Source organism: Mchenga conophoros, linkage group LG11 (genome assembly GCF_057382185.1).
Source record: "Mchenga conophoros isolate Kocher_MC1m ecotype Shallow Benthic linkage group LG11, M_conophoros_male_GT1.1, whole genome shotgun sequence".
Classification (NCBI taxonomy): domain Eukaryota; kingdom Metazoa; phylum Chordata; class Actinopteri; order Cichliformes; family Cichlidae; genus Mchenga; species Mchenga conophoros.
The window spans coordinates 26,419,734-26,443,188 of NC_140536.1; the positions used below are offsets into that span (position 1 = coordinate 26,419,734).

At 41.9% G+C, this 23,455-nt stretch overlaps 2 protein-coding genes across 4 annotated transcripts in view; both read right to left on the bottom strand.

The window, feature by feature from the left end:
• Positions 1-14,122, bottom strand: part of celf3b (cugbp, Elav-like family member 3b) — a 33,299-nt gene extending 19,177 nt beyond the window's left edge. The window contains exons 1-4 of one of the 3 annotated variants that reach the window (XR_014894416.1): positions 13,237-14,122; positions 12,923-12,953; positions 12,222-12,465; positions 10,163-10,245 (exon numbers count right to left, since the gene is read on the bottom strand). Coding sequence is in view for 1 of the 3 variants with exons in the window: in XM_085291996.1 (XP_085148122.1) it covers positions 10,163-10,245; positions 12,222-12,366 (228 nt within the window). In the remaining 2 variants the exon portion in view is untranslated. Of the gene's footprint in view, positions 1-10,162; positions 10,246-11,296; positions 11,374-12,221; positions 12,466-12,922; positions 12,954-13,236 lie in introns of those variants that run through there. The other 2 variants (XM_085291996.1, XM_085291997.1) reach the window with 2 other exon arrangements.
• Positions 14,123-16,522: 2,400 nt separating this feature from the next.
• The window catches only part of adamtsl4 (ADAMTS-like 4), a 39,908-nt gene continuing 32,975 nt past the window's right edge, over positions 16,523-23,455 (bottom strand). The window contains exons 9-17 of the mRNA XM_085291998.1: positions 22,361-22,526; positions 21,572-21,838; positions 21,296-21,425; positions 20,698-20,902; positions 20,284-20,457; positions 19,864-20,043; positions 19,548-19,727; positions 19,302-19,449; positions 16,523-19,219 (exon numbers count right to left, since the gene is read on the bottom strand). Of these exons, the coding sequence (XP_085148124.1) occupies positions 19,089-19,219; positions 19,302-19,449; positions 19,548-19,727; positions 19,864-20,043; positions 20,284-20,457; positions 20,698-20,902; positions 21,296-21,425; positions 21,572-21,838; positions 22,361-22,526 (1,581 nt within the window). The 3' untranslated portion in view covers positions 16,523-19,088. The remainder of the gene's footprint in view (positions 19,220-19,301; positions 19,450-19,547; positions 19,728-19,863; positions 20,044-20,283; positions 20,458-20,697; positions 20,903-21,295; positions 21,426-21,571; positions 21,839-22,360; positions 22,527-23,455) is intronic.

Consider the following 23,455-nt stretch of genomic DNA (forward strand, 5'->3'; position numbering starts at 1 on the left):
AATATTCTCATAGCGGAATTTGTTCATACTTTATGAACAATTTTTAAGTGCCTTAGACCAGGCTGTCACAGGAAATTAGTTAAGTAATTCAATTCAGTTTTATTTATATAGCACTAAATCACAACCACGGTCGCTGAACTAAAAGCAAAACCCGGAGCCCAGTTTTCTCTGTCTCCCGTATGAGGCTTGTTGTCCTGTTCCCATTGTTTTCTGTTGTTGAACGCAGCATTATTAAGTGTGGTGATTTACGTTTGTGTAATGTGGTCACTTAAAGCTCCAGTATTGCCCTGTGGTCAGAGGAAAATGGCCATTATTCAGATACGAAGTTGGAGTGTGGCTAGAGGGGGGACCTCAGAGCGGAGGTCATACCCCAGGTGCAACCAAAGTCCTGTCATCCCCTTGCCTGCCTAATCACATACACACATATTCAGACACACACCAGTGGCCCCCTCTGACAGATGTCTCTGTTTAAATTGACAGAAGTGCGCCCTGACTCCCTCCCACTCCTCCACCACCCAGAAAAAGCCCTTTCTTCTGCACACCACCCGCCTGCCCCTTCCTCCACGCTCATTATGGGAAACTCTTGTCTTGTTTCCTCCTTCTCTCTAACCCGAACTCCTCTACTCCTCCCCTGTCTCACCCTTCCCCCCTCCCCGTCTATACACCCCTATTCATGCCAAACCTCTTCACGGCCCTCCTCCACTCCGCTTAACCTCCCCTTTCATTCACACAAATTCACACATTCATTCACCCCCCCCCCCCCCCCCCCCCCCCCCCCCCCCCCGGCATGGTCCTGTTCTATACGTCCGCCTCAGTATAGACACATAAATATTACATGCTGAGACACCATGTCTGGATTGCAAGCTGTAGCTTTGAGAAAGACAGCCTCACATGGACATGGACAAAATAAAAGATGCCAACTCATGCCAAAGCATGCCATGCCATGAAAATCTATGCAAGACGGAGTGTTAGGAAGAGTAAATTAATTCAAGTAAAAAAAAAAGGGGTGATCACTGATGAAAGCCCGATCCAAGAACAAATGCTGAGATCTGCTAAGGTCACCGCATTTAAGTGATCCTTGCATACTCTGATTTCTGACAATTGTTTTCTACTCTGAAATGCATTTGTTTTATTCAAATGGGAAAGATAATCCTCTTGTAAGCTTACAATAATCAGTCAAATGTATTTCTATCTGCATTAACGTGGAACATCTATCTTATTTTGTAAAGGTTTCTGCTCACTAAAGAGGTTTTGGCCTTCCCCCCAAGCAAAGTCTTTTTTTAAGTGGAGGGAATTTACTCAAGTATAAATTTATTATGCCTGCAAACCTGAATTGGATGAGTGGAAGAAAACAGATGGATGGATGGATAAATATATTTTTCTATATGCACCTTTAATATATTGCCTTGACACATCATGCTTACTTGCATAGCCGCCCTAAAGGGCCACTTTCAGCCAGGAAAAAACAGTTCTCTATTTTAAATATGAGGATTTTAGTGTCAGTGGGCAGTTTACAATAAGCCAATGTGTGAACCCAAGATTTAAATAGCTACAAAAAAGCTGTGCTTGTGCAAGTTTTGAAGCAAACTTCACACAATTACAACTCAGGTCTTTTCATTCAGTGAACGTGGACACAAGGCTGTGCTAAAGCTGTCTGGCTTTACAAAGCAGATGGTGTGTGATATGGACTCAACTTTACTGCTACTTTAGAGTTCAGCATCTGAGAGACACACGGCCTGGTAATCATCCATCCACACAAATATCATTTTACAAACAGGCCAACACATGAAGGTCCTTCTGTGTTTATTTTGTTCAGGTAGTACTTATGAGGACCAAAATCTGTTTACACTGGTAAATCACAGAAAGCAGCCTCTATAGCCATGTGCCAATGATTTTCATTAGCAGAGCCTAAGATTAGAACATTTATTGCTTATGGTTGTGTGGTTTTATTTTAGGTTTTATTTCTTTTTTATGATGACATTAAAGTCTGTGTGTAAGCTCATAGGCAAAAATAATACTAATAATAACAATACTGTGACATAAAACGAAACCACCAGAATCTTAAAAACGACCATACATATTTCATACCACCCAGCACTAGCTTAAGGTTAAGGTAAGTCTCTAGGAAATGAATGTAAGTCATTGTAATGTCCTCTGGAGTCATGTATAAACAACAGTGTGTGTTGGAGTATGTGTGCATGTGTGTGTATGTGTGTTAGGTCTTAAAGAGGCAGGCGCTCTCCAGGGTCAGGTTTTTATTAGGCTATGATTAGATTCTGCCTCATTTTTGTTGTGAAATATGAGGCAGGCACTTTTTCTCTGCCCATGTTTCATGCAAAAATGTGCCCACATGCACACTTACAAACACACACACACACACACACACACACACACACACACACACACACACATGCATGCACAGAGCAAAGACTTTTGTTTTAAACAAACAAGCCAAATCCCTCCCCTCACAAACACCCTTCTGCTCTGCATATCCCCTCTGCATCACTCTCTCCAGCTCCTCCTCTTTTTGTCTACTTCTTGTACACACACACACACACACACACACACACACACACACACACACACACACACACACACACAATTTTACACCTGTCCCTCTACTCCCTTCCCATCCCACACACAGCGAGGATAAAAATAGAGAAACAGCACGAGGGAGGGGGTAAGCGATACACATCACAAACCCCATCAGGAGGGGAGAGATAGAGGGAGAGGAGGGAGAGACAGAGAGGAAATATAGAAAGAGAGAGAGAAACTGAGAAAGAGAGAGATTTGGGGTCTGTTCTAAATTGAAAGTGTAGCAGTAAGCAGTGAAGGGGAATAGTAAACAGTGCTGCTGACCACATAAATATGCTAAATTAGCCTACAAAGTCGCCCTAGTGGATAATTGCTCATCATAGCTTTGCCCCACAGGGAGGCTGTCTGCCAAGCATCTTAGATTCCACATGGAAACACACACAGGACGTACACAACATGGACACATTCTAAGTGGATCTGATAAACATCAACTAAAAGTAGTGGTTGATGTATACCTGAAGAGATCGCATCTATCTTCCCAGGCACACTACTGACATACTTAAAGGGAAAAGCGATTATTTATGGTGATATTTCCAATGTTGGTTCTTTTTCTTGGGCTGCCCTTAAAAGAATGAAGTGACACTAATTATTAAGAAGAGGCTGCTGTTTCTGCACCGTCTAACCATCTGTGTCTGATCTCATCAATACTATACATACACAGGATGTTGTGGAAGTCAGTTCAGTTTCCACGGTTTTGATTTTTGATTTGACTTAATAAAATGCTTAGCAGCTATAGACGTGTTTCCAGGATCAAGCCTTAACCCTGAAAATACTGTAGTTAAATTTACACCATCAAACAGCATATTGCTTATAACCCTGCCAGTGTCATTATGACTGACACCTGACAAACCATGTTTTTGTTCTGTATTTCTCCACAACATAAGTTTAGGGGTGCCAGCGAGAGCTTAGACCTCACAGAATTAGTAAAATCCCAACACTTTTCCAAGATCCAGCATTAACTCTAAAACAACCAGCGATGCACCGGTGCATCGTGCTGTTCACATCAGTTCTCTGTTGTTCTGATTTCCAGCTCATGCATGACGCAGCAGCACACTGTTTGTTAGTGTGAGACCTAATGTGGGGAATGGGGGAAAGTAACAGCAAAGCGTTCAGAGTTTGGAGGGATTTCACACTGCTACACTCTTTGTGTGTTTGAAAAAGTTTTTTTCTTTTACTTCACAGCTAACTTTGATGAAGTGAGTCAACATTTACAGTCTTGGACTGTTCTTTTGTTGAGAAAAAAATGTTTAAGTATAGCCTGATGTTATTTTATGAATAAAGGAAGGATTCCTAGTCTCTTCCTCACAGTGAGGATTACAGCTTATTAATTTAAGGCTGGTATCGGATCAGTGCTCATTATCAGTAGAAACCGAAAGCCAAGGTAACTGTGTCATATCGGAAATGAAAAAAGCTGGATCAGTGCTCAGTGTCAGACTAAATGTATTTAATCAATATCACCACTACAAACTTTTATTCTACTTTTTATTCTACTCCTCTGTAGTATCTCTTTTGTTAAGTACTGGTGGTGCTTCTTCTGGCTTTATAATAATTCATTAGACATTCAGTGTGTCACAGAAAGTACATCGTGTATGTGTGTGTGTGTGTGTGTGAGAGAGAGAGAGAGAGCTTCAGTTTGGCTCTAATCAAAAAACAGGGAGCAGAGTGCTGCCTTGAGAGCAGTGAAGCATGACAACACACACCTGGTAAGCTGCTTATCACACTTTAATTTCACCTACATTGAGATCTGCGGATGTCGGCGTGACCAAACAGATGTGTGTGTGTGTGTGTGTGTGTGTGGTGTGTGTGTGTGTGTGTGTGTGTATGTGTGTGTGGGTGTGTGCAAGCAGGTAGACGTATGTGTGTGTACAAACAGTTGTGTTTGAAGTAGCACAAAGATGAAGGGAGCGATAAACACAAAGAGAAGAGAGCGTGCAGATTAAATGGAGAGAGAGATATCGACAACAAAGAACAAAAGAAGCAGATAAGAGGAGAGATATGGGAGGAAATACAGCAGCAGTAGGGCTGCAGAGAGATAGAGCGATAGATGGAGAGCAGAGGGAGATACGAGGTTAAAATCTAGCCAGGCTGGGAGGGAAGTGTGGCCTGATGAACAGCGACAGAGGGAGGGAGAGATGCATGGGGGATTAGGATGAAACAAGGATACTCTAAATTTGATGTTTGCATGAGCACGAGTGTGCCTGTGTGTATGACAGTGTCTTTTACCGGTGTACGTGTAAGCAAACTATGACTGAGCTGTGTGTCTGTTAGTGTCTCCAATGAATGTACAAGAAATACAAGCTTTTTAACTTACATAAAAAACTGTCAAAAATGAAAGAAAAGATGTGAGAAAAAAATTATATAACCAGGCAACAAATCAACATGTCAAACTAATTATACTGTAGAAATATTCTGACTGCAGGCATAATTATTATTAAGGAGAGAAGAATATGTATCCAAAATGTCGCCTGTGCATTGTGCTAGATTGCAGTGGTCCACACACTCTTTGGGGATGACATGTCCTTCTAATGGTTATCCTGGATTTGTTCACTGGAAGCTGAGCCTTCACCTCTGACCTCGGACACATGGTATCACCCAAGTGCTACAATCTCTCTGAAATAACAAGACCCACACTAGCTGCAAAGCCAGCCAACAGTGTATTTCTGTGGATCATCAAAGCTTTTAACTTAAATAAATCCATGAAATATATGTACTGAGGTTTTGTCTTACTATTGTATGAATTCATTTCAGCTATTCTACTTTATTTAAGCTATTTTGTGGAATTTATTTGGCTGCTTTGATAGAATAATTTCTCGGCTGTTGATTTGATATATTTTAGCCTTTAAAATCGAGCATCCACTACAGTATGGCTCTTTTTGCAGAAGTAAAAGTGGTTCCTTGAATGAGACACCTTTAATAAGATATCTACAAAATAAGACCAGGAATACATCTGTGGGGGCAGGCTTTTACGACACTAAATATTTATATTATTTGCATTTGGGAATAATGAGGAAACCCCTGCATGCACATATGAATTTAATCTTCATGTGAAAACAAATGCTAATATGTGGCGGATAAACATAAGCGCTTTCACATGGATGTATCCCAGAGGGAATCTTTGCACCACATCTAATACACCAAAACATCTGTGTGCTACAGCAGGACTTTAATAGTGGTTCCACTGTTAAATTTCTGCTACTGTGACAAATATCATGTACTATCTTGCTCCCTCCCTCTCGCTCTCTTCTTGTCATGCTCCCTCGTCGCTTCTCATTCCCTCTGTGTCCAAATTAAACACAAGGCGCAGGACACTCTGATAAGGCCATCTGTTCGTATCTCCCTCTCTCAATCCCTCTGCACTTTTTCTTCTTACTCCGTCTGACAGTCTATCGCCCCTTGCTGAAACTATAGAGCACACCTCTATGCATTTCTCTTCTTCTTTTCATTTCTCTACTGGCTGATCAGAGCATTAAATCCCATCGGTGAGTGGCAGGCAGGAGCAGTAACACTCTGTAGCGTTGGACTTGTCATCGAACGTTTAATTGCTAGGCCGTGGGTGTAAAAGCAACACATCAGAGTGTGTGATGCTACAGCTCAATTAAAGTTGTATGAGGTGCCCGATGTTCCTCCGCCGCCTGCAGTTTAGAGTGATCCCGAGATTCACACGCATACACACATATACACACAGACCTCAGCCCTCGTGCCTCACAGGGAGCTTAGAATCTGACTATGAAAATGAGTTTGTGATAAATTCATCACAAAGCTTAACAAATAGAGCCGGCAAAGAAGAAGAGTAGGGGAGGGGGGGGGGTGAAACGGTCAAAGGGGTCAACTAATCAAGAGGAGGGGAAATGAGACGAGGGGTAGAGGAACTGCGAGGGGGAGGGTGGAGGAGGGAGATGGCGCGCGCGTGAGAGAAGGAGGACTTAGAAGGGTTACCATTAATGACTGTGAAATGAGAATCTGAGGAGGAAGCGCTAGTGTGCAGTGAGAGAAAAAAATGAGTAAAAGATAGCAGGGAGGGAAAAGGAGGGATGAGAGAGGAATACCATGAAATGAAAGGGTTCAGGCTAGTGTAATATTCTACTGCTGTAGAGAAACTGGAAGACGTCAGGAGGAGGAGTTGAACACAGGACAGAGGGGATTTGAGAGTGGGGGGGGGTGCGGAGATGAAATTGAATGAGAGAGAAAGCATATGGCAGGTCTGGGGAAATAAAAGGAAGAATACGGAAGAGATGAAAAAGCATTTCTTAAGGAGAGAAAAGAATGGGACAAAGGGAGGATGTGTGAAAGAGAGTGAAAAATCTTCTTAAGTCATTTCTAAATCCCGTCAAAGAAGTCAATATAGGCAAGGGAACGGAGACCAGGGAGAAGGGAGACATGCGCAACGCAGTCTCACGGCAGTTCCCGAAACAGTCACAAGCTCTAATCTATTAACTTGCGTTTCTGTAAACGAATTTTCCAGCTTTTCTGTGGTCCTGTACTCAGATTTCCTGTCCTTACATTTTTGTTCTGCTAGTCTCGGACGTACTGATTTATGTTTGGGTACAAAAAGTTCATATTTTCCACTTTTAAAAGAAAAAACAAAATTTCACCGGTCACACCAGAAACTTTGTTTCGAATCTTGCATGTGACAGATTTTTAATCATTTGTCTTATTTTTTAAGATGTTATCTATTTAAAATACAATAGCTTTTGGTATTAAAAACAGCCTGGTTAGGTTTAGCGATTTAAACTGTGATGCGCCAGCCAGAGATTTTCAGAGTTTCAGAGATAATGGGAGAAATAATCGCCGGAAGGTCAAAGTGGCCGGATCCCAAATTGTCACTTTCAAGGAGTTCTTTAATGTTTTTAGTAACCAAACGCCACTTACAAAGAAATGCACAACTAGCAAATTGGATATTTAAACTACTGGGATAGGTTTGGAAAAATGGAAAATTTTCTTGGATTTCACACAAAGCATATACTTAGCACTGAAATACAATAGTTTCAAAGTCGTGCTGACAACAATATTTGTGTCCATGATCAGGAACAAACAGATTTTTCACAGTTTGGCACGAGACCGGGTTGACACACAGGTTTCAGTGGTTAGTGAAATGTGATAGCAGAGCTAAACCTTAGCTGCTCTATACAAAGTTACCAAAGCCAAGCATCAAAGTATAGAATTAAATGGAGACATTTAATTTAATTTAGTTAATCGCTTTAAAATGTTATCATTCGTTAGCTGTAGTCACCAAACCAGTGTCATGGCTCTGGATATTTGTTAAATATGACTGAGCTGTGCTTCTTGTTTTGATTTCATTACTGTATTAGTATTGGAGACAATTTTGATTCATTTATTTTAACTGGGCTTTGGGTCCTCTTTTGAGATTAATACATGTCTGTTCGTGTGTTTTTAGTTTAGGTAGTGTTTCTTCATTTTCTCTCTCTCTCTATGTCTTGATGACTTTTTCCTCCTGTGCTTTCCTGTCTCTGTCTTTTTGTTTAGTACCCTTTCATACTCAGTCCTATTTGTCTTTTGTTTATTGTTTTACTCTGAATGCTAATTTTGTGTCTTGTACTAGTTTTACTTTCTGGTCTTTTCCCCCCTAGATCGCCTGCCCCACCCTAACCGTCCTCACCCATCGTTGACCGTTTTCATCTGTGTATATTTGTGTAGTCCTGTCTTCCCCTTCTTGTTTCCATATTCTCTTGATTGATTCCCAGGCTCTTTGAGTTTATTTTTTTGAATTTGCGTGTCACTTCCCTTTTAGGACTTTTTATGTCAACCAAACTAAAGACTCGACTTTTGTTACTTCCCTCTACTTCAGTGGCTGCACTTTGGTCCTCATTCCAACCCCAAACGACATCCAGAGTGATTAATGAGGCTGCTGATGGAAATATTTGTGAGTGCTTCAACTAAAGGGAAGTGTTGATGACAAACTGTGTCAGCCCCTCATTTACTGCTATTCATGAACCAATTCACTGAGCTCAGACATGCTAAAATTCTTGCAAGTGCTTCATTATGAACACTTCTGGCTCAAATTAGACAGAATAAGTGATCCAACCGGAAACCAAGACACACCAAATGCAGAAAAAGTTATGCTTTTCATGAAGAGTCCAGGCCTATATCAGCCCACGAATGCCACACCCTTGTTTCAGCACCAGCCTTCCTCAGGGGAGTGGTGCTTCTGATTGTTACATGCTGACTCTTTAGTAAATCTTTGCAGCTAATGAGTATCCGCCCTGCAAATGTTTCCTCTGTGTGTCCAGAATATCTATCACAATTTATCTGGAAATTTGCAGCAATTATGTTCTTGTAAGTCAGCCGTATAGATGATTTCCCTTTTGCGCTTAGAGACATCACAGAGGAATGTAGAGAAACTAAGAATGAGTTAAAGGACAAAGGGCAGTGCACACAAGAAAAGGGAGACACAGCAGACAGCAGAAAGGTGATTATGAAAAAAGGTCAGGCTTCTTAGCAGTCTCTAATTGGATTACTGTCACTATAGTGTGTTTGTATAGGTGACTGCGAATGTGTGACTGCATAGAGGTTCAAAAAAAGCATGCATGACTGCAATATGTATGCAGAGATTTCATGCTTGTGTGTGTCACAACACTTCCCTTCCCCCAACGCCTTTTCCTCACGCTCTTTTTCCAGTTTTTTTCACACAGATCTTATCAACACTCTGGCTCAGGAAGAAGGTGCATGAAGTGAAATTCTGATCATTAGCAAGTCAACGAACAGAGAATTCGAGAGAATGCTAGCGCCTCAGAGATGGTAGAAGCACGCTTACTATTCTGTTCTAAATGGTGGAAATTGGGAGTCGGATAAAACTGGGAAAATGCCATTTCGATTAAACGCTTCGTATTTTAGCCACACAGTGTGCAAAAATACAAAATGCTCCAAAACGCATACTGTAATATCTGTTTTTAACTGCAGTGGAAATCAGGTCAGAGAGGGAAGAAAAAGAGTGAGAGAGAGAGAGAGAGAGCGGGAGTGACAGAGAGGTAGAGCCTGCGAGACAGACACCGCTCTCGCAGTTTCCCATCCATAATGAACACCGTCCTACCCCGGCCCCGGTGCAGCGCACAATCCCTCACTGGAGCGACCGGAGGGAGACTGGGATGAGACAAAGGGGAATGGCCACATTAATTACATACACTCTCTAGGCGGGAGCTATCACCGGAGGCTAACGCAGGAGCCGACAGAGAGATGGAGCGACAGAGAAAGATAGAGAAATGGAGATGATAATGCTTACGGAGTACCCTATGTGTCTCCAGCGAGAGGGAGTGTTTGTCCTTAGCAGCAAGACGCCTGCCGGCTGCTGAGTTATGTCAGTGTTACTAATGGGAGCTGAACCTCCAATCACACAAACGCACACTGATGCGAGGCCACTTTTGTGTGTGTGTGTGTGTGTGTGTGTGTGTGTGTGTGTGTGTGTGTGTGTGTAAATTGGATGACAGAGTCTGTATGTTTGCTACACCAGGAATGTACATGGAAGCTTGTGTGTATTGTTACATAAGTGTTAAGTGTGATTTATCTGGGGATGTTTATGTGTGTGTATTTATGTCTGTTGATGTGCACTTACCCCTGGTAGTGTTTTCTGCTCATGAAGAGCGCTCTGGGCTTTCAGCGCAGACTCTCTCGCACAGTACGTCAGAAACGCACATCCTGTCAGACAGAAAGAGGCAGAGAACGAGAAAGAGAGAGGGAGAGAGTAATGGTAGAAAAGGTCAGGGTACGGCTCTAATATTTGTCATCCTCTATCTCTGTCTTTGTCAGCCGGGTCTCAGAGCAAAACGTGAAATAGTCACCAAAAAAAGTAATGTATTTGTTCATGTTCACGGACACAAATTGTCATTGTTTTTCAAGACAGTTGGCACAACTTTGAAGGTAATGTTTTTTTAATAGGAGGTATATTTCATGTCTGCAGCCCCGAGTCTGGACCGGGGCTTTGTCACCCTGGCAACCAAGACAACAGGGCGATGTGATGCACTTTAACCCAAACCTTGATCTTTCTCTAAACATAATCAATTCGGCTTTTAAAGACAATTAATAATGTATGACACAAATTAACTGTAAATATCTGTCTCGTTTCTGACTTAAACTGTGATCTCTGGTATAAGCGGGGAAATGATTCCCTCTGCCACAAACCCCTTCAGTCTCCGAATGTGGACAAATCACTACACATGACACCAAACAGATTAAAAACAAAAAATGTGTGCAAGACATGAAGAAATGAAACATTGGTGTCCAGGAACATGAATAAATACATTAACGATTATGACTACTTCACCACTGCCTTGAGACTGTATTGTTATATTGCACCCCCCCACACACACAAACATACACACACACACTCTCCGTCATCATCCATTTAAATCTTTTAAATGTTGTCTTTTCTAATACCTTTCCTGATTACTTGTCATCATATATTCTGGATATACGCGTGAAGATTAAAATATTGATATATAATCATGCATTGTACGGTAACTATGCTCCCTAATGATGTTACTCTAGAGCAGAAGAGGACACTCCACGGCACGGCACATCTCAGTACGGCACGCCACGAGTCAGCACACATGACAGCACCACAGACGTGTGCGTGGGGCTAACAAGGCCTTGCAGGCTTGCCACTGTCAGGTTCTTGCCCTATACCAACCACTATGCATGCCTCACGATCACTCCAGATACACTCCCTCTGTTTTCCTACGTGTTGTACCTGTGTCTGTGTGTGTGAGGGAAGGGTGGGTAGTAGAGCTGGCTGCCCAGAGCTGTTTACTACACCTGTCACCAGCACTAAGACAACAAGATTAGCAGCAGGTTAGCATCCCAGTGACATCTCAGACGGGCTCATGTAGATTCAGATTAGAGAAATGAAGTTAACATTCACGGAGTGCGCATCTCGGGATTTAATGGTGCCATGAGATTAAAAACAAAAAGAAAAAAGAAATACAAAGAATGATAAGACACACACCTGACATGGCACTCGGATCAGTACATGGCACACACACACATAGACACACATGCATCTTATGGTCCATCTCATTGCTTTTAAGAGCGGCTTACTGTGGCTGTGGGGAATCTCAAAACAACAGATTCTTTCCCTTGTGTCACCCTAGCTTACAGCCCCATTACACTGATTGGAGCATACAGTCTAATCTGGCTCATAACACAAAGGACCCCAGGTCAGTGTGTGTGTGTGTGTGCATGTGTGTGCCTGAATGGGTTTTGCTACAGTAGAAAGTTATTTTTCATTCATGGCATCTATCAGGAGATCCTTATTTCCACTCTTTATCATATATTATAAAACTTTTTATCACATTCTTTTTCCGCCTGTGGAGCACAAGCTTTACAAATTGGAGTAAATTTTTAAATACATTAGGCACCCGATTGTTTTATGAAGCATGCTGCTGCAAAACAGCGAGTTCGCTCGCAGTGTACGGGCAGTAACTGAGTTTGCTTGCTCGTCTTCGGGATCTCATGCCTGAACTCAAAATGAAGACACGAAGGCACTGTGACAGTTTCCATGGATACATGTGACATACACGCAGAAATATTTTCACTCATCTATCTGCCTCTGTGTCGCACATCTATCAAGCACCGGAGGCATCTTTTTAACTCTGGGTTACGAAGGCAGATCCTACCTTTGTGCATGCCAGTGTATTTGTCCTTAATCACAGTTAGCTCATAGATCTTGCCGAACTGCTCAAAGATAGGCTTGAGGTCCTTCTCCTCCAGATTACGGGGAATCTGCCCCACAAACAACTTGATGGCATCAGCCTCCTTCATCGGGACAAAGTGGAGAGGACAACTGGGTACTGCAGGGCTCAGGGGCAAACAGATCGGGAGCAGCTATCCCTGGAGAGGAGCGACTGATGCTGGAGGAGTCTTTGGGACATAGCCAGAAACATGGGAGAGGAAAAGAAAACAATTGAAAAATAACTATTATTATCCTTAGAATATTTATTTATATAATAATAATTCATTTTCACAGATTTATATTACAGTAGGATACTTTCCTTGGTTATTTTACCCTATAAAACATTTATCACATGTGTTATAGTATTAGCCAAATTGCAATTGTAATTTTGTAAAAAGATTATAAATTCCAGATCAAATGTCTTCATGAATATATTTAATAATAAAATACATGCATCCATTACGTTAAAGAAAAAGAAACTATAGATAATTTGTGTATTTAGTGCCCACGCTGATGACAAAGGGCCCCAGTTGCTTCCGGTAAAACAATTATGCAAATGTTAATTAGCCAATCAAAAAACAATAATAGCACTTTTTGCTCCAATTAAAAATATATGAAAAGAAAATATGTATGCAGATGCGTTACCTTTCCGTGGATAAACGGCGTTCAGGATCCGCTACACATAAAAAAAAGAAGAGGAAACAGTGTGACTGGGGATAAAACATTGCAATAGAGCGGTTTCTTTGTTTAGCCAGCTGTAGGTTACAGCATACACACGGATGTCATGGGGCTCCCTTGCTCTTTGTCCGATCACCCCCCCCCCCCCCCCCCCACCCCTCCTCAATGTACACACACACACACGCACACACATATATATAAATATATTTATATATATAATACTCTCGTCATAACAAAACAAGACGTGGGAATATACAGGCTGCACACGTCAAAGCTCTTACCGTTTGTACTGTACGGCCGTGCAGAGTGTTTCCTGAGCAGATCAGAAATTAAAGAGGGATGCTCAGTCGGGTTGTTGTCCTCACACCGCGCTCTATCTCTCCGTGCGGTCCGCCTTCTTCCCCTCTCTGGATGCTCCCCGCTCTTTGTGCCTGCCGTGCTGTGTGTGTGTTTGTGTTTATCCTCCTCCTCTCTCCTCGGTGTGTAATACTATAGATTCGCCTTGTGTTTTTACAAAAACAAAAAACAAAAAACAAAAATCCACAAAAAATCCCGGTGTTCCCGGTCTTCGGGTGTGGAAGTGACGGAGAAGAAGTCCTGGCGGCAGGTGAGCTCGAACACCACCGCTTTCTGCACTTAGTCCCAACCTCTCAGGGTTTACAAATCCAGAGTTATCACTTTCACCACTCTCAAGTCCTGTTATATTATAACAAAGTGATAATGGACAAAGCAGCTTCTAGAATTTGGCTAGCTTAAAACTGTTGAAACTTGATCGGTCACTCGTAACGGGATCTTTCAGCCTTGTCGTTATTGTTCTAACCGTTAATGGGGAGCTGCTCTTACTATTTTCTGTTTCTTGTAGCGACCGGCCCGTCCGACGGTTCTATGGCTTTTAACGTCCTAAAGCTACCGGTGTCTCTCTACTCTCTGTCTCCCCCTCCCCCTCCTATCTCCAAAGCGGTTGCTAGCGCGTGACGTCAGCCGCGGGGACGGTCAATAACAATCCTCTCGTACACACACGAAAAATAAAAATATAAATCCAGATTAAACGTCTCGGTAATCTTTTCAAGCTTTACTCAATAACTTGTGGATGTGTGTTCAGTATTTAAAACAAAAAGATTGTTTTAGCATTTTTAGCGCCGTGTTATCTTAGCGACTAGTTCCAGGTGACCGCTTTAAAGACGATGCCTAGCCAACTCTGTGCGCGGAGCCGCCTATTGTTCTCGCCGCGAGCCCTGGCCTTGGTGCTGAAACGATGCTTCTTGACGTGAAGCCGAAGCGCGCCGCCGTCGTCGAGCACGCAGTCACGACTACTACAGCTGTTCACGCCCGAGCCCGAAATTCACGCCCGAGCCCGAAATTCACGCTCACACCCACACAGAGTGAAATGTGTGACAGAGGGAAGAGAAATAGCTCGAGGTTGGAGTTGGCCTACTTTACAGCCTGTATTTTGGAAAACCGGCAGACACTGGGCTATTTAACTGTGATATCCCCCCAAACCCCAAACTTCCAGAGTTATCGATAACAGCACGCTCCTTATTCACATCTTTGAATTGAAAGCCAGTGTGCATGCCCGGACCCTTTAAAGGAGAGAGAGATTGAGGGAACAGAGTCATAAGGTTCATGGTAATTTACTCCCAAAGGTCACCATCTGCCTGTCTTGCATCGTGCCCTCTGTGAGCCACATTCATCCAACATATATACCCCGCCCACGCAGGCTTGCATGAAAACCCCGGTGTAAAGGGCTGTAGCCCTCTGGAACTCATAGGTCTTCCTTGCAAAAAGAAAAAGAATGAGAAGAAGAGAGTACATCCTGATTTTGCCTCTGTTCCTTCATAGTTGAGCTAAAGCATTATGAATGCTCTACCTTGCACTTGTTTGAAAACTGCTCCAAACTGTTACATTACCACTGGATTGGAAAATCTTTAGCTATGTTGGAGGACATAGAGAACACTTCCCCCCTAAATTAGTGGGAACTGGGGGCATGGTCAATCTGAGGGAGTTTACATTCCACAATTTAAAACATACAATCACCAGCCAGTTTGTTCCACTGTTGGTTAACACAAATATTTAATCAGCATCTACATGGCAGCGACTAAATACCTTTTCTGGCATGTAGTGAACATTTTAGTTAGTCAAATTGAAATGGCTACTACAGAAGAGCACAGTGGATGCTCTTGTCAGTGAAGAACAGGAAACTGAGGCTACAATTCACACGGAAAACTTGACAAGAGGAGACTAGGAAAATGTTGCCTTCTCTGATCAGTCTTGGTTTCTGTTGTGACATTTGGATCACAAGGTGAGAATTTGACATAAACAACATAAAAGCATGGATTCATCATGCCAGTTCAGACTACTGGTGGTGGTGTAATGGCATGGAGAATATTTTCATGGCACATTTTAGGTACTTTGGTACCAACTGAGCATCGTTTAAATGCCACAGCCTGCCTGCTGTTGTGTCCGTCCCTTAATTACCACAATGTAGCCACCTTCTGATTTATGCTTCCAGCAAGATAACACGCCATGTCACAAAACTCAGATCATCTCAAACCGGTTTTTTGAACATGACAGTTAGTTTCACTAAAATTTCCTCCACAGTCACCAATCTCAATCCAATAGAGTATCTTTAAGATGAGGTAGAATGGGAGATTCACATTATGGATGTGCGGCCAACAAATCTGCAGCGTCTATGATGCGACCATGTAAATATGGACCAAATTGTTTCCACTGCCTGGTTGAATCTATGTATTGAAGAACTGAGGCAGTGCTGAAGCCAAAATGGGGTCCGAGCCCATTATATCGTCCATGGGAGGTAAAAGTATACATTTACATCACAAATTTCTATGTGAAATTATCACTTCTCCACCAAAAAGTTCTGAAATTATTAGAAGTTACTCGGGCTGACATTTCCAGAATTGCTGATACGGAATCAGGAAACTACACCGGCTTAAGCGATATTTAAGTTTAATGAAGGTCCTATAGTTTTTAGCATCCACTCTCTTCTTTCCTGGTTTGATTTTGCCTTATTGATAGTCCTACTCATTACACAAGCTCGTCCACTCCTAGATTTTCATCTCAGACAGCAGCTGACCTTGGCAGGGTTTCCTTAAAGACACTTCCTATCTGAAACATCACATTACACACACACATACTCACTCAAGATTTTATAAAGAGTATAATAAATAAATATGTAAATAATAATCTTTGTGTGTTTCCATGATTTTTCTGCCTTGTAATACTAATTGTACTACAGCACATATATGATTAGAGTGTCATTTGTGTTATGTTGGTCAGATGTTTATTATTATTATTGTCATTACACAAAAATTGGAATTTAAGACTCATCTAGGGTGAAAAGTGAAATAAAACACTGTGTTCATTCAATATTTCGACCACAGCATACATTTTATAAAAAAACCTCTTTATTTCTTTATCCATAGATGACTCACTGTGGAAGACAGCTAGGCCTGACTAAGTTGTGTAAGAGACTCAATAGCGCCACTGTTTGGACAAAAGTGGCAAATTCACCCTTGTTCAGTGGACCAAAAAGAAACACACACGCCTTGATTTCTCTGTAATTTCCGTTTTATTTAAAATGAAGCTTCAAGATAATAACTCCTCCACGCTGTTTCCTGTTTTTGCATCATAAAATTGTCTGTATACTGAAAATAACAATCTGATAATCTCTTGTGGTAACAAAAAAATTGCTACAGCTCCTCAAAACAGCAAATAAATTACATGTTCTTTAGATAATAGATAAATTACTATCCTTTTTATGTTTATATATAAAATCTAATTTCTACTACAAGGGATAAGAGACAAGAATGACACATTCAAAGCCACATATGCAAAACTCACAACCACACACACACACACACACACACACACACACACACACACACACACACACACACACACACACACACACACACACGCAATTTAAGAGCAAAAACGTTGATTCTTTCTTCAAATGCAACATAAAATAGTTATGTGACAGTTAGATGTGAATAAATGGATTCTATAACAACACTTCTGATAACTCTACTCAGTTATAAACATAAGCACCGACTATCTTCAGAGAAATTATAGACATTAAAACATATCTCACAAATATACAGACTCTCCACCCTTGACTGGGTGTCAGTATATGTCAGAGTGGGAGGTGAAAAAGAAAATGGGAGCAAATTAAAAACAATCAAGGCCAGAGAAAGAGCATTAAACAGTACACACACACATATACAGAGGCTGCCACTTCGATATGCATTATTTATGTTTCAGGTCAAAGCAGGATCATTGCTTATGATCCAATCATATCTAGAAGCCTACATGTAAGAAAGCAACTTTTTCAGTCCCCTTAAGGTTTCCTATTATGACTTCACCTGATTTCACTAGACAGATTCAACATTCCCTCCCAAAAAGGTAATGACATAAAGATATTTTTAATAGCTTAATCATAACAATTGCAAAATCAATCATTTAGTAATTACTATTGGTTAAAGGCCACCTTCTGTATTGTCTATTAAACATATATGATCACTGGCTTTTGTTCAGCAAGATTATGCAGAAACTATGAAGCTGACTTTATGATATTGTTAAGAACTTGTCAAATTTTGGGGAGAATTTAGGTCACTTTATTTATAACTGTTAAAAATAAAGAAATCAGTTGACAGAGGATGCACACTCTGAATGTCCTTCTGGTTTGTACCGAAAGGAAATGTCATGAAAAGTACAAAACCACCAATGACTGACCAAAGAAAGCAGCAAATGCTAAAATGGATGCTAATATTATACATAGCTAACAAATAATTAAAAAAAAAAGATTAATTCAGTCAAAACCCTGAGGCTTCAGAATGGTCTAAACATTGATTTAAGGCAGATTTTTTACTCTCTGCTCTGTATGAGGTCATTGGAAGGAGATATCCTTAATATGTTCATTGTAGGCACACAGCAGGTGAAGTCCCACCCACCTGCTGTTCATGCTTGTGTTTGCACGCGGCAGCCAATCAGAAGAAAGTTGGCTTAAAGGGAGAGTGGAGCGAAACCAGCGGGCTGAAGCTGGTCCTTTAGGACTGTCAGCGTCCTACTGTCAACACTACTCTTGCTTAAGTAATGCCCTGCTGTTTATATTTTAGTGGCAAGTTAAGGTTTACATAATATCTTGAGTATGCCTAATGCATAGTTGGGAAGTGAGACTAACAATGTGATATGATACGCTTGGTTCTTGGTCAAGAAGACAATTCTACAGCAACAGCTGTCCTGTCAGTTTGTTCTTTGATATATATTTATAAAATTAAAAAAACAAACAAAGAAACAAAAAAAAAACATTTGCAATTACAAATCTTTATAGCTAGGTTTGAATTTAAACAAAAATTTCTTTGTGGGCAACCTTTGTTGTGACTGTCCCATGTCAGCTGACCTTCTTGTTCGGGAAGAGTCTCATCTCTGTCTTCCCACCCTGTTATATTTGGTCACTAACTCTTATGCCCACCCCAATCCTTTGGTTCATCTGTCCAAATACTGAGAGGACACTTGAGGAAATATTTTTGGCAAAGAGAAAAAAATAGATAAAATATGTAAATAAAATCCTTCTAGTCTGGGAGGGTTTTTTCCACTGTAGCTCAGTGGGGCACTTGATAACAGATCTATTCCAGTAGATCTTAGCACACATGGTAATCATTCGTTTAGCACGTAATTAGTGGTATGCATGTCTGCTTGAAGATCCCGTAGATTAGGAGGAATCTTTAAATTGTTAAATTTGCTGCTGAAACACAGCTGTGTCCTCCTTTCTTTACAACCTGTAAGTCACAGAAATGAGTCTCCGAGAGTGAAAATAAGGACAATGAAATTCAATTAAACTGTGTGTGGGAAATCAGCAAACTGTTAAAGCTAACACACATAGTATATTGAAGCAAACTCAGAGGAAGGTGCAGGTTTAAGCGACTGGTACTGATAAGAGGAACTTTCACAGTGTTTTATGTTAAGATTTAGGACAAAAAAGCTAAATGTCATCCAAACGCCTTCACGTGTCTACTCTGGGCTGCTCATTTCTACAGACTTGTCATTTCTGGAGTGATTAGCCCTTTTGACCTAATCCTCCACTACTTGCGCACAGGGGCTGTCTGCCATTGGCTGGTCAGTGTCTCTTGGCACGCTGAGCACTCTGAACACAGGAGGCACAGCAGACTTTCTTGTAGTAGGTGTAGACGCAGAGTCTGGCTTGCACCACCAACTCACACTGTTGACGTACGTCTCTGCAGTTTTCATCTGTGAGCAGACAGAAGGACAGAGAGGTTGGCAGGGAGATCAAAACACACTTGATCACAGTTTTGTTGACACACGCACCGACCTGAGACTTGTGGGCTGCAGGGTATTGTGTTGCAGATTTGTTCCTGGACTGGTTTGGTGCTGGAGTCGCATTCATGGCTGTGCTTCTTCTCTGGTGTTAGACATCGAACTTCCCTCATCTGTAAGCCCTTTCCACAAGACTTTGAGCACTGAGAACAAAAACGCAGGCAGGCCAACAGTATAAATATAATCTCCACAAATCTCTGATTTTTAAAAAATATCTCTTCATTGTCCTTTCATCTCTCACCGCGCTCCACTCTGTGGTGAACCACTGTGCCTGACATGCTCCCATCTTGCACTGCTGGACTGATGCAGGCTTGTCCAGCTTAGCGCACTCAGCGTCTGGAACAACAGTAAAATCGTTCCCCATCTTCTGGACACAAATGATGTCTCGTCGCTGAGTTCCATCCCCGCATGGGACGTTACACTGGAAAAAAGACCACAAATCAGTGACATACCCAACCCTAATCAAGAATAAAGCAGCTATAGGACACAAAACACCCAAACTGTTGTGAGACCCAAACTCACAACACAAAATAAGTCTTTAGACACCACTCTCCTACCTGTGTCCAGGGGCTGCTATACCACATAGCTACTGGCACACAGGGGCCTCCGTTACATGCCTTCATCTCTGCTGGTTTGTCCCCAACACAATCTCCTCCTTCTCCACCCTCTCTGACTCCTCCTCTGGTCAGACACACCACTTCTCTCTTTTGCACCCCAGGGCCACACTGCGCTGAACACTGAGCACACAAAGTCAGGGAACATGTTGAGGACCGATGCTAAATGCATGTTTTATTCTTTTGTTGCTGTGAGTACATAAGTAAAATTCATTTATATAGCACCTTTTAAGATAAGAATCTAATACAAGGTGCTTTACAAGGATATTAAAAAGACTGCCTGTCTAAATAGATGTGTTTTCAACTGTTTTTTTTTTAAAGCTGAAAAGTTTTTGAAAGCTGAAATGCGTGTGCATTACTTACAGTCTTTAACCAGTCTGTAAAGTACCAGTTGGTCACACAGGGACCCATGTTGCACTCCTCACTTCCCTGTGGACGGGCCCTGGAGCTGCACTCCTTCTCGTTCACCACGTCACCTTGATCGCTGACACAGCGCACACTCCTTGTTCTCTTCCCTACTCCGCAGTCCACCGAGCACTGAGGCAGAAACAGGACAAACATGAGAATATGCAGACAAACCACGAAACAAATCTTCTTTTTCTTCCCAATTATATCTTTTTTTGTAGTATTAATTATAGCTTTTTGAAATGAATGATAGTGTCTTGTTGAGACACTATACTATACAAGTGTCCCGCTTGCTGACAATGTGAGAGGGTCTGTTGTTTCCAGACAAGAACAGAGGCTGTTGCTAGCTGCATACATGTGTTGTGGACTCACCTGGCTCCAGTTAGAGCTGACCTCCCAGTGGGAGCAGAGGCGGAGCTGGCAGGGCTGTGTTAGCACTGGCTGGGTGAGGTCGGCGCAGCGCTGGGGGTGAACCATGGTGGAGCGATCGCCAAAGCTCTGCCTGCACTGAAGCTGCCTCTGCTGGACACCCGGGCCGCAGGATACACTGCACTCCGACCACGAACTTGCCTCCCAGCTGTGACAGAGGAGACAGGATCCACTTAAAAACATTTACAAGTCATTCAAGCAAAGAGACTTTTGTAAGCAGTTAGTTTCCATTCATAATTATGTTATACAGTTTGTGGAATTATCTTTAATTCTTCACAGTAACTCTTAAGCATGGCACAAAATACAGCCAACCCAAACAAATTAACTGCCATGTAGCTACTACTACTTTTTGTATGCAAAAATATGCATAAAATGTCCCTATGTTCAAGTAAAATAAAAAATCTATGCTTTCAAGCCAAGATAAATGAATATCATTTTAAAAATAAGCTGTTAAATAAGATTCAATGTATAAAAAATGCAATATAGAAATTAATTTTCTATATAACCTGTATATGAATAAGTTTATGTATAGGTTGCTCACAATGGAGGGCAGGGGTGTGTGTTACAAGGCTCCTCCTCAGGAACAGGTTTGGCTGCAGAGTCACACTTGCTCTCTGAGACCTCCTCGTCTGTATCACGGCTCACACATACGATGAGTCTATTCTGAGTACCTTAAGAGAGAGAAAGAGATGGACAGATTCTTGTACTTGCTTCCAACAACCAGAGGAGGGAGACACCACCTCATCCAAAGTAATTAAGCAGATGAGAGAATTTTTGGGGTGTAACACGTATGAAGTCCCACAATCAGAAGTCTTACCTTTGCCACAGGATGCAGAACACTCGGTGAGGCCACTTCTCTTCCACACAAATGGCGGCAGGGTGTCCAGTGGCAGGTCGGTGCGAGGGGGGATCCGAGCATTCCTATTGGGCGCAGATCCTCGTGGGCGTGACCGCTCAGGTGTCCACTGGTTCGAAGTTGGGAGCGAAAACACAGAGGAGGAGGACGAGGAGGAGGAAGGGTAAGAATGGACTGAATTGGGAGGAGGAGCAGGAACAGGGTCTTCAACTGAGACGGTGAGAGGACCTGTGAGAGAATGCCAACAAAGATGGACATTAAAGCTCAAATATAAAGGAGAACGTGACTGGGAAACACACAAGAGGCGTTATTAAGAGCGGCGAAAGTCGAAAAACATGTTGAAATGATGGAAATAAGATGAAAACATTAATGATGTCATGACGAGGTCAGCATCTCATGACAGCCAACATATGGATCAGATAGCCTCCCATCTAGGTCATCTACGCACACAAATACACACAAACACACACAAACACACTCGTGAAATAATCCCTCCCATTTGGCCCACAACCGCACCCATCATAAACCATAAAGACGTCAGTCATTCTCCCAGAATCTGCATTACAGTGATGTTTCCTTTAGTAACTTGGAAAGAATGAGTCTGGAGAGCTCCACATTGACACGGTTCAGCTATGTGCTGCACATGACTGCTGGGAAAGCTGCCATCTAGGCTACTGTACACAGCATAGAGAAAATATGGTTGTCAAACAGAAGAGAGGAGGTCAGAAAGCCGGGGTGTCATAGACTTACTGCGAAGGGGTGCCCTCGCTGGCTCTCGCTCCCTTGGTCTCTCCCTGGGTGCCTCTCTGGGCGTCTCCCGCTCTCTCTCCATTAGCCTCTCGGTCTCTCCCTCTTTTTTCTCAACCGGAATGTAATACTCATAGTCAATGCCTGGGTTGTCCTTATGGAAGATTATCTAAAGAACAAAATGGAGCCAAAGAAGAGGGTGAAAAAAAATGCCTGAAAATCGCATTATTGATTCCCACAGAGAAATGTTCTTGTTACAGGTCAGAGGTCAGAATGAACTGGCAGGAGCTTGATATCATGCTCAAGAACCCACCCCCTACATAATCCTACAGTCTTATATATGAGATATAATCTAGTCAAGGTCATTTAGACTTAATCAGCAGGGCTCTCATTTCAAAAACATTTTGATCTGCTATACTTTGCAACTGATCCTGAGGGCCTTCAGTCACTGCTTTAGTTTGGCGGCGTCACATCTGCTTGCAGAGTGAAATTCATCTGGAAGAGCTAAGAGTCAAAATATGCTTTCTTTAAAAAAACAACAACAAAACAAACTCTGACACCTAATTCCTAGAAGGATGATTTAGAGATTAACTGAAAAGTTCAGATTTAAATATATAGCTGCTGTATCACCATTAATACACCCACGTCATTTAACCTTTTGGTGTTTTATCTGTGTTAAACAAACAAGATCTAAATGTCTGAGTTTTAGGGGTGCGAGACATTTGATTTGGCTGCTTTTGAAAAGAGTCAGAGCTGTTTCCCCTAGCTTTCAGTCTCCGTGCTAGAGTATGCTTTGCTGTCTAGTTGCTCAGTTGGCTCTAGTTGGCTTTTCCTTAACCCCCTTCATTCAAGAGCACAGGATTCATTTCCAAAATACTAAATTACCACCTGGGTCCTAAAGTCAAACAGCTGGCCTTGTGATGGAAAATCGAGTGCTGTCAGAGGCATTTCTGGGATTTTTTTTACAATGAGGTGGCAGGAAATATGAAGTTAAAAATGTAAGGTAAGTTTTCATGCTCATGTGCAGGGCCTTAATAAAGATGTGTTACATGGAAAGGGAGCTCTCTGTGACTGTAAAACATTTAATATTGAATAGCT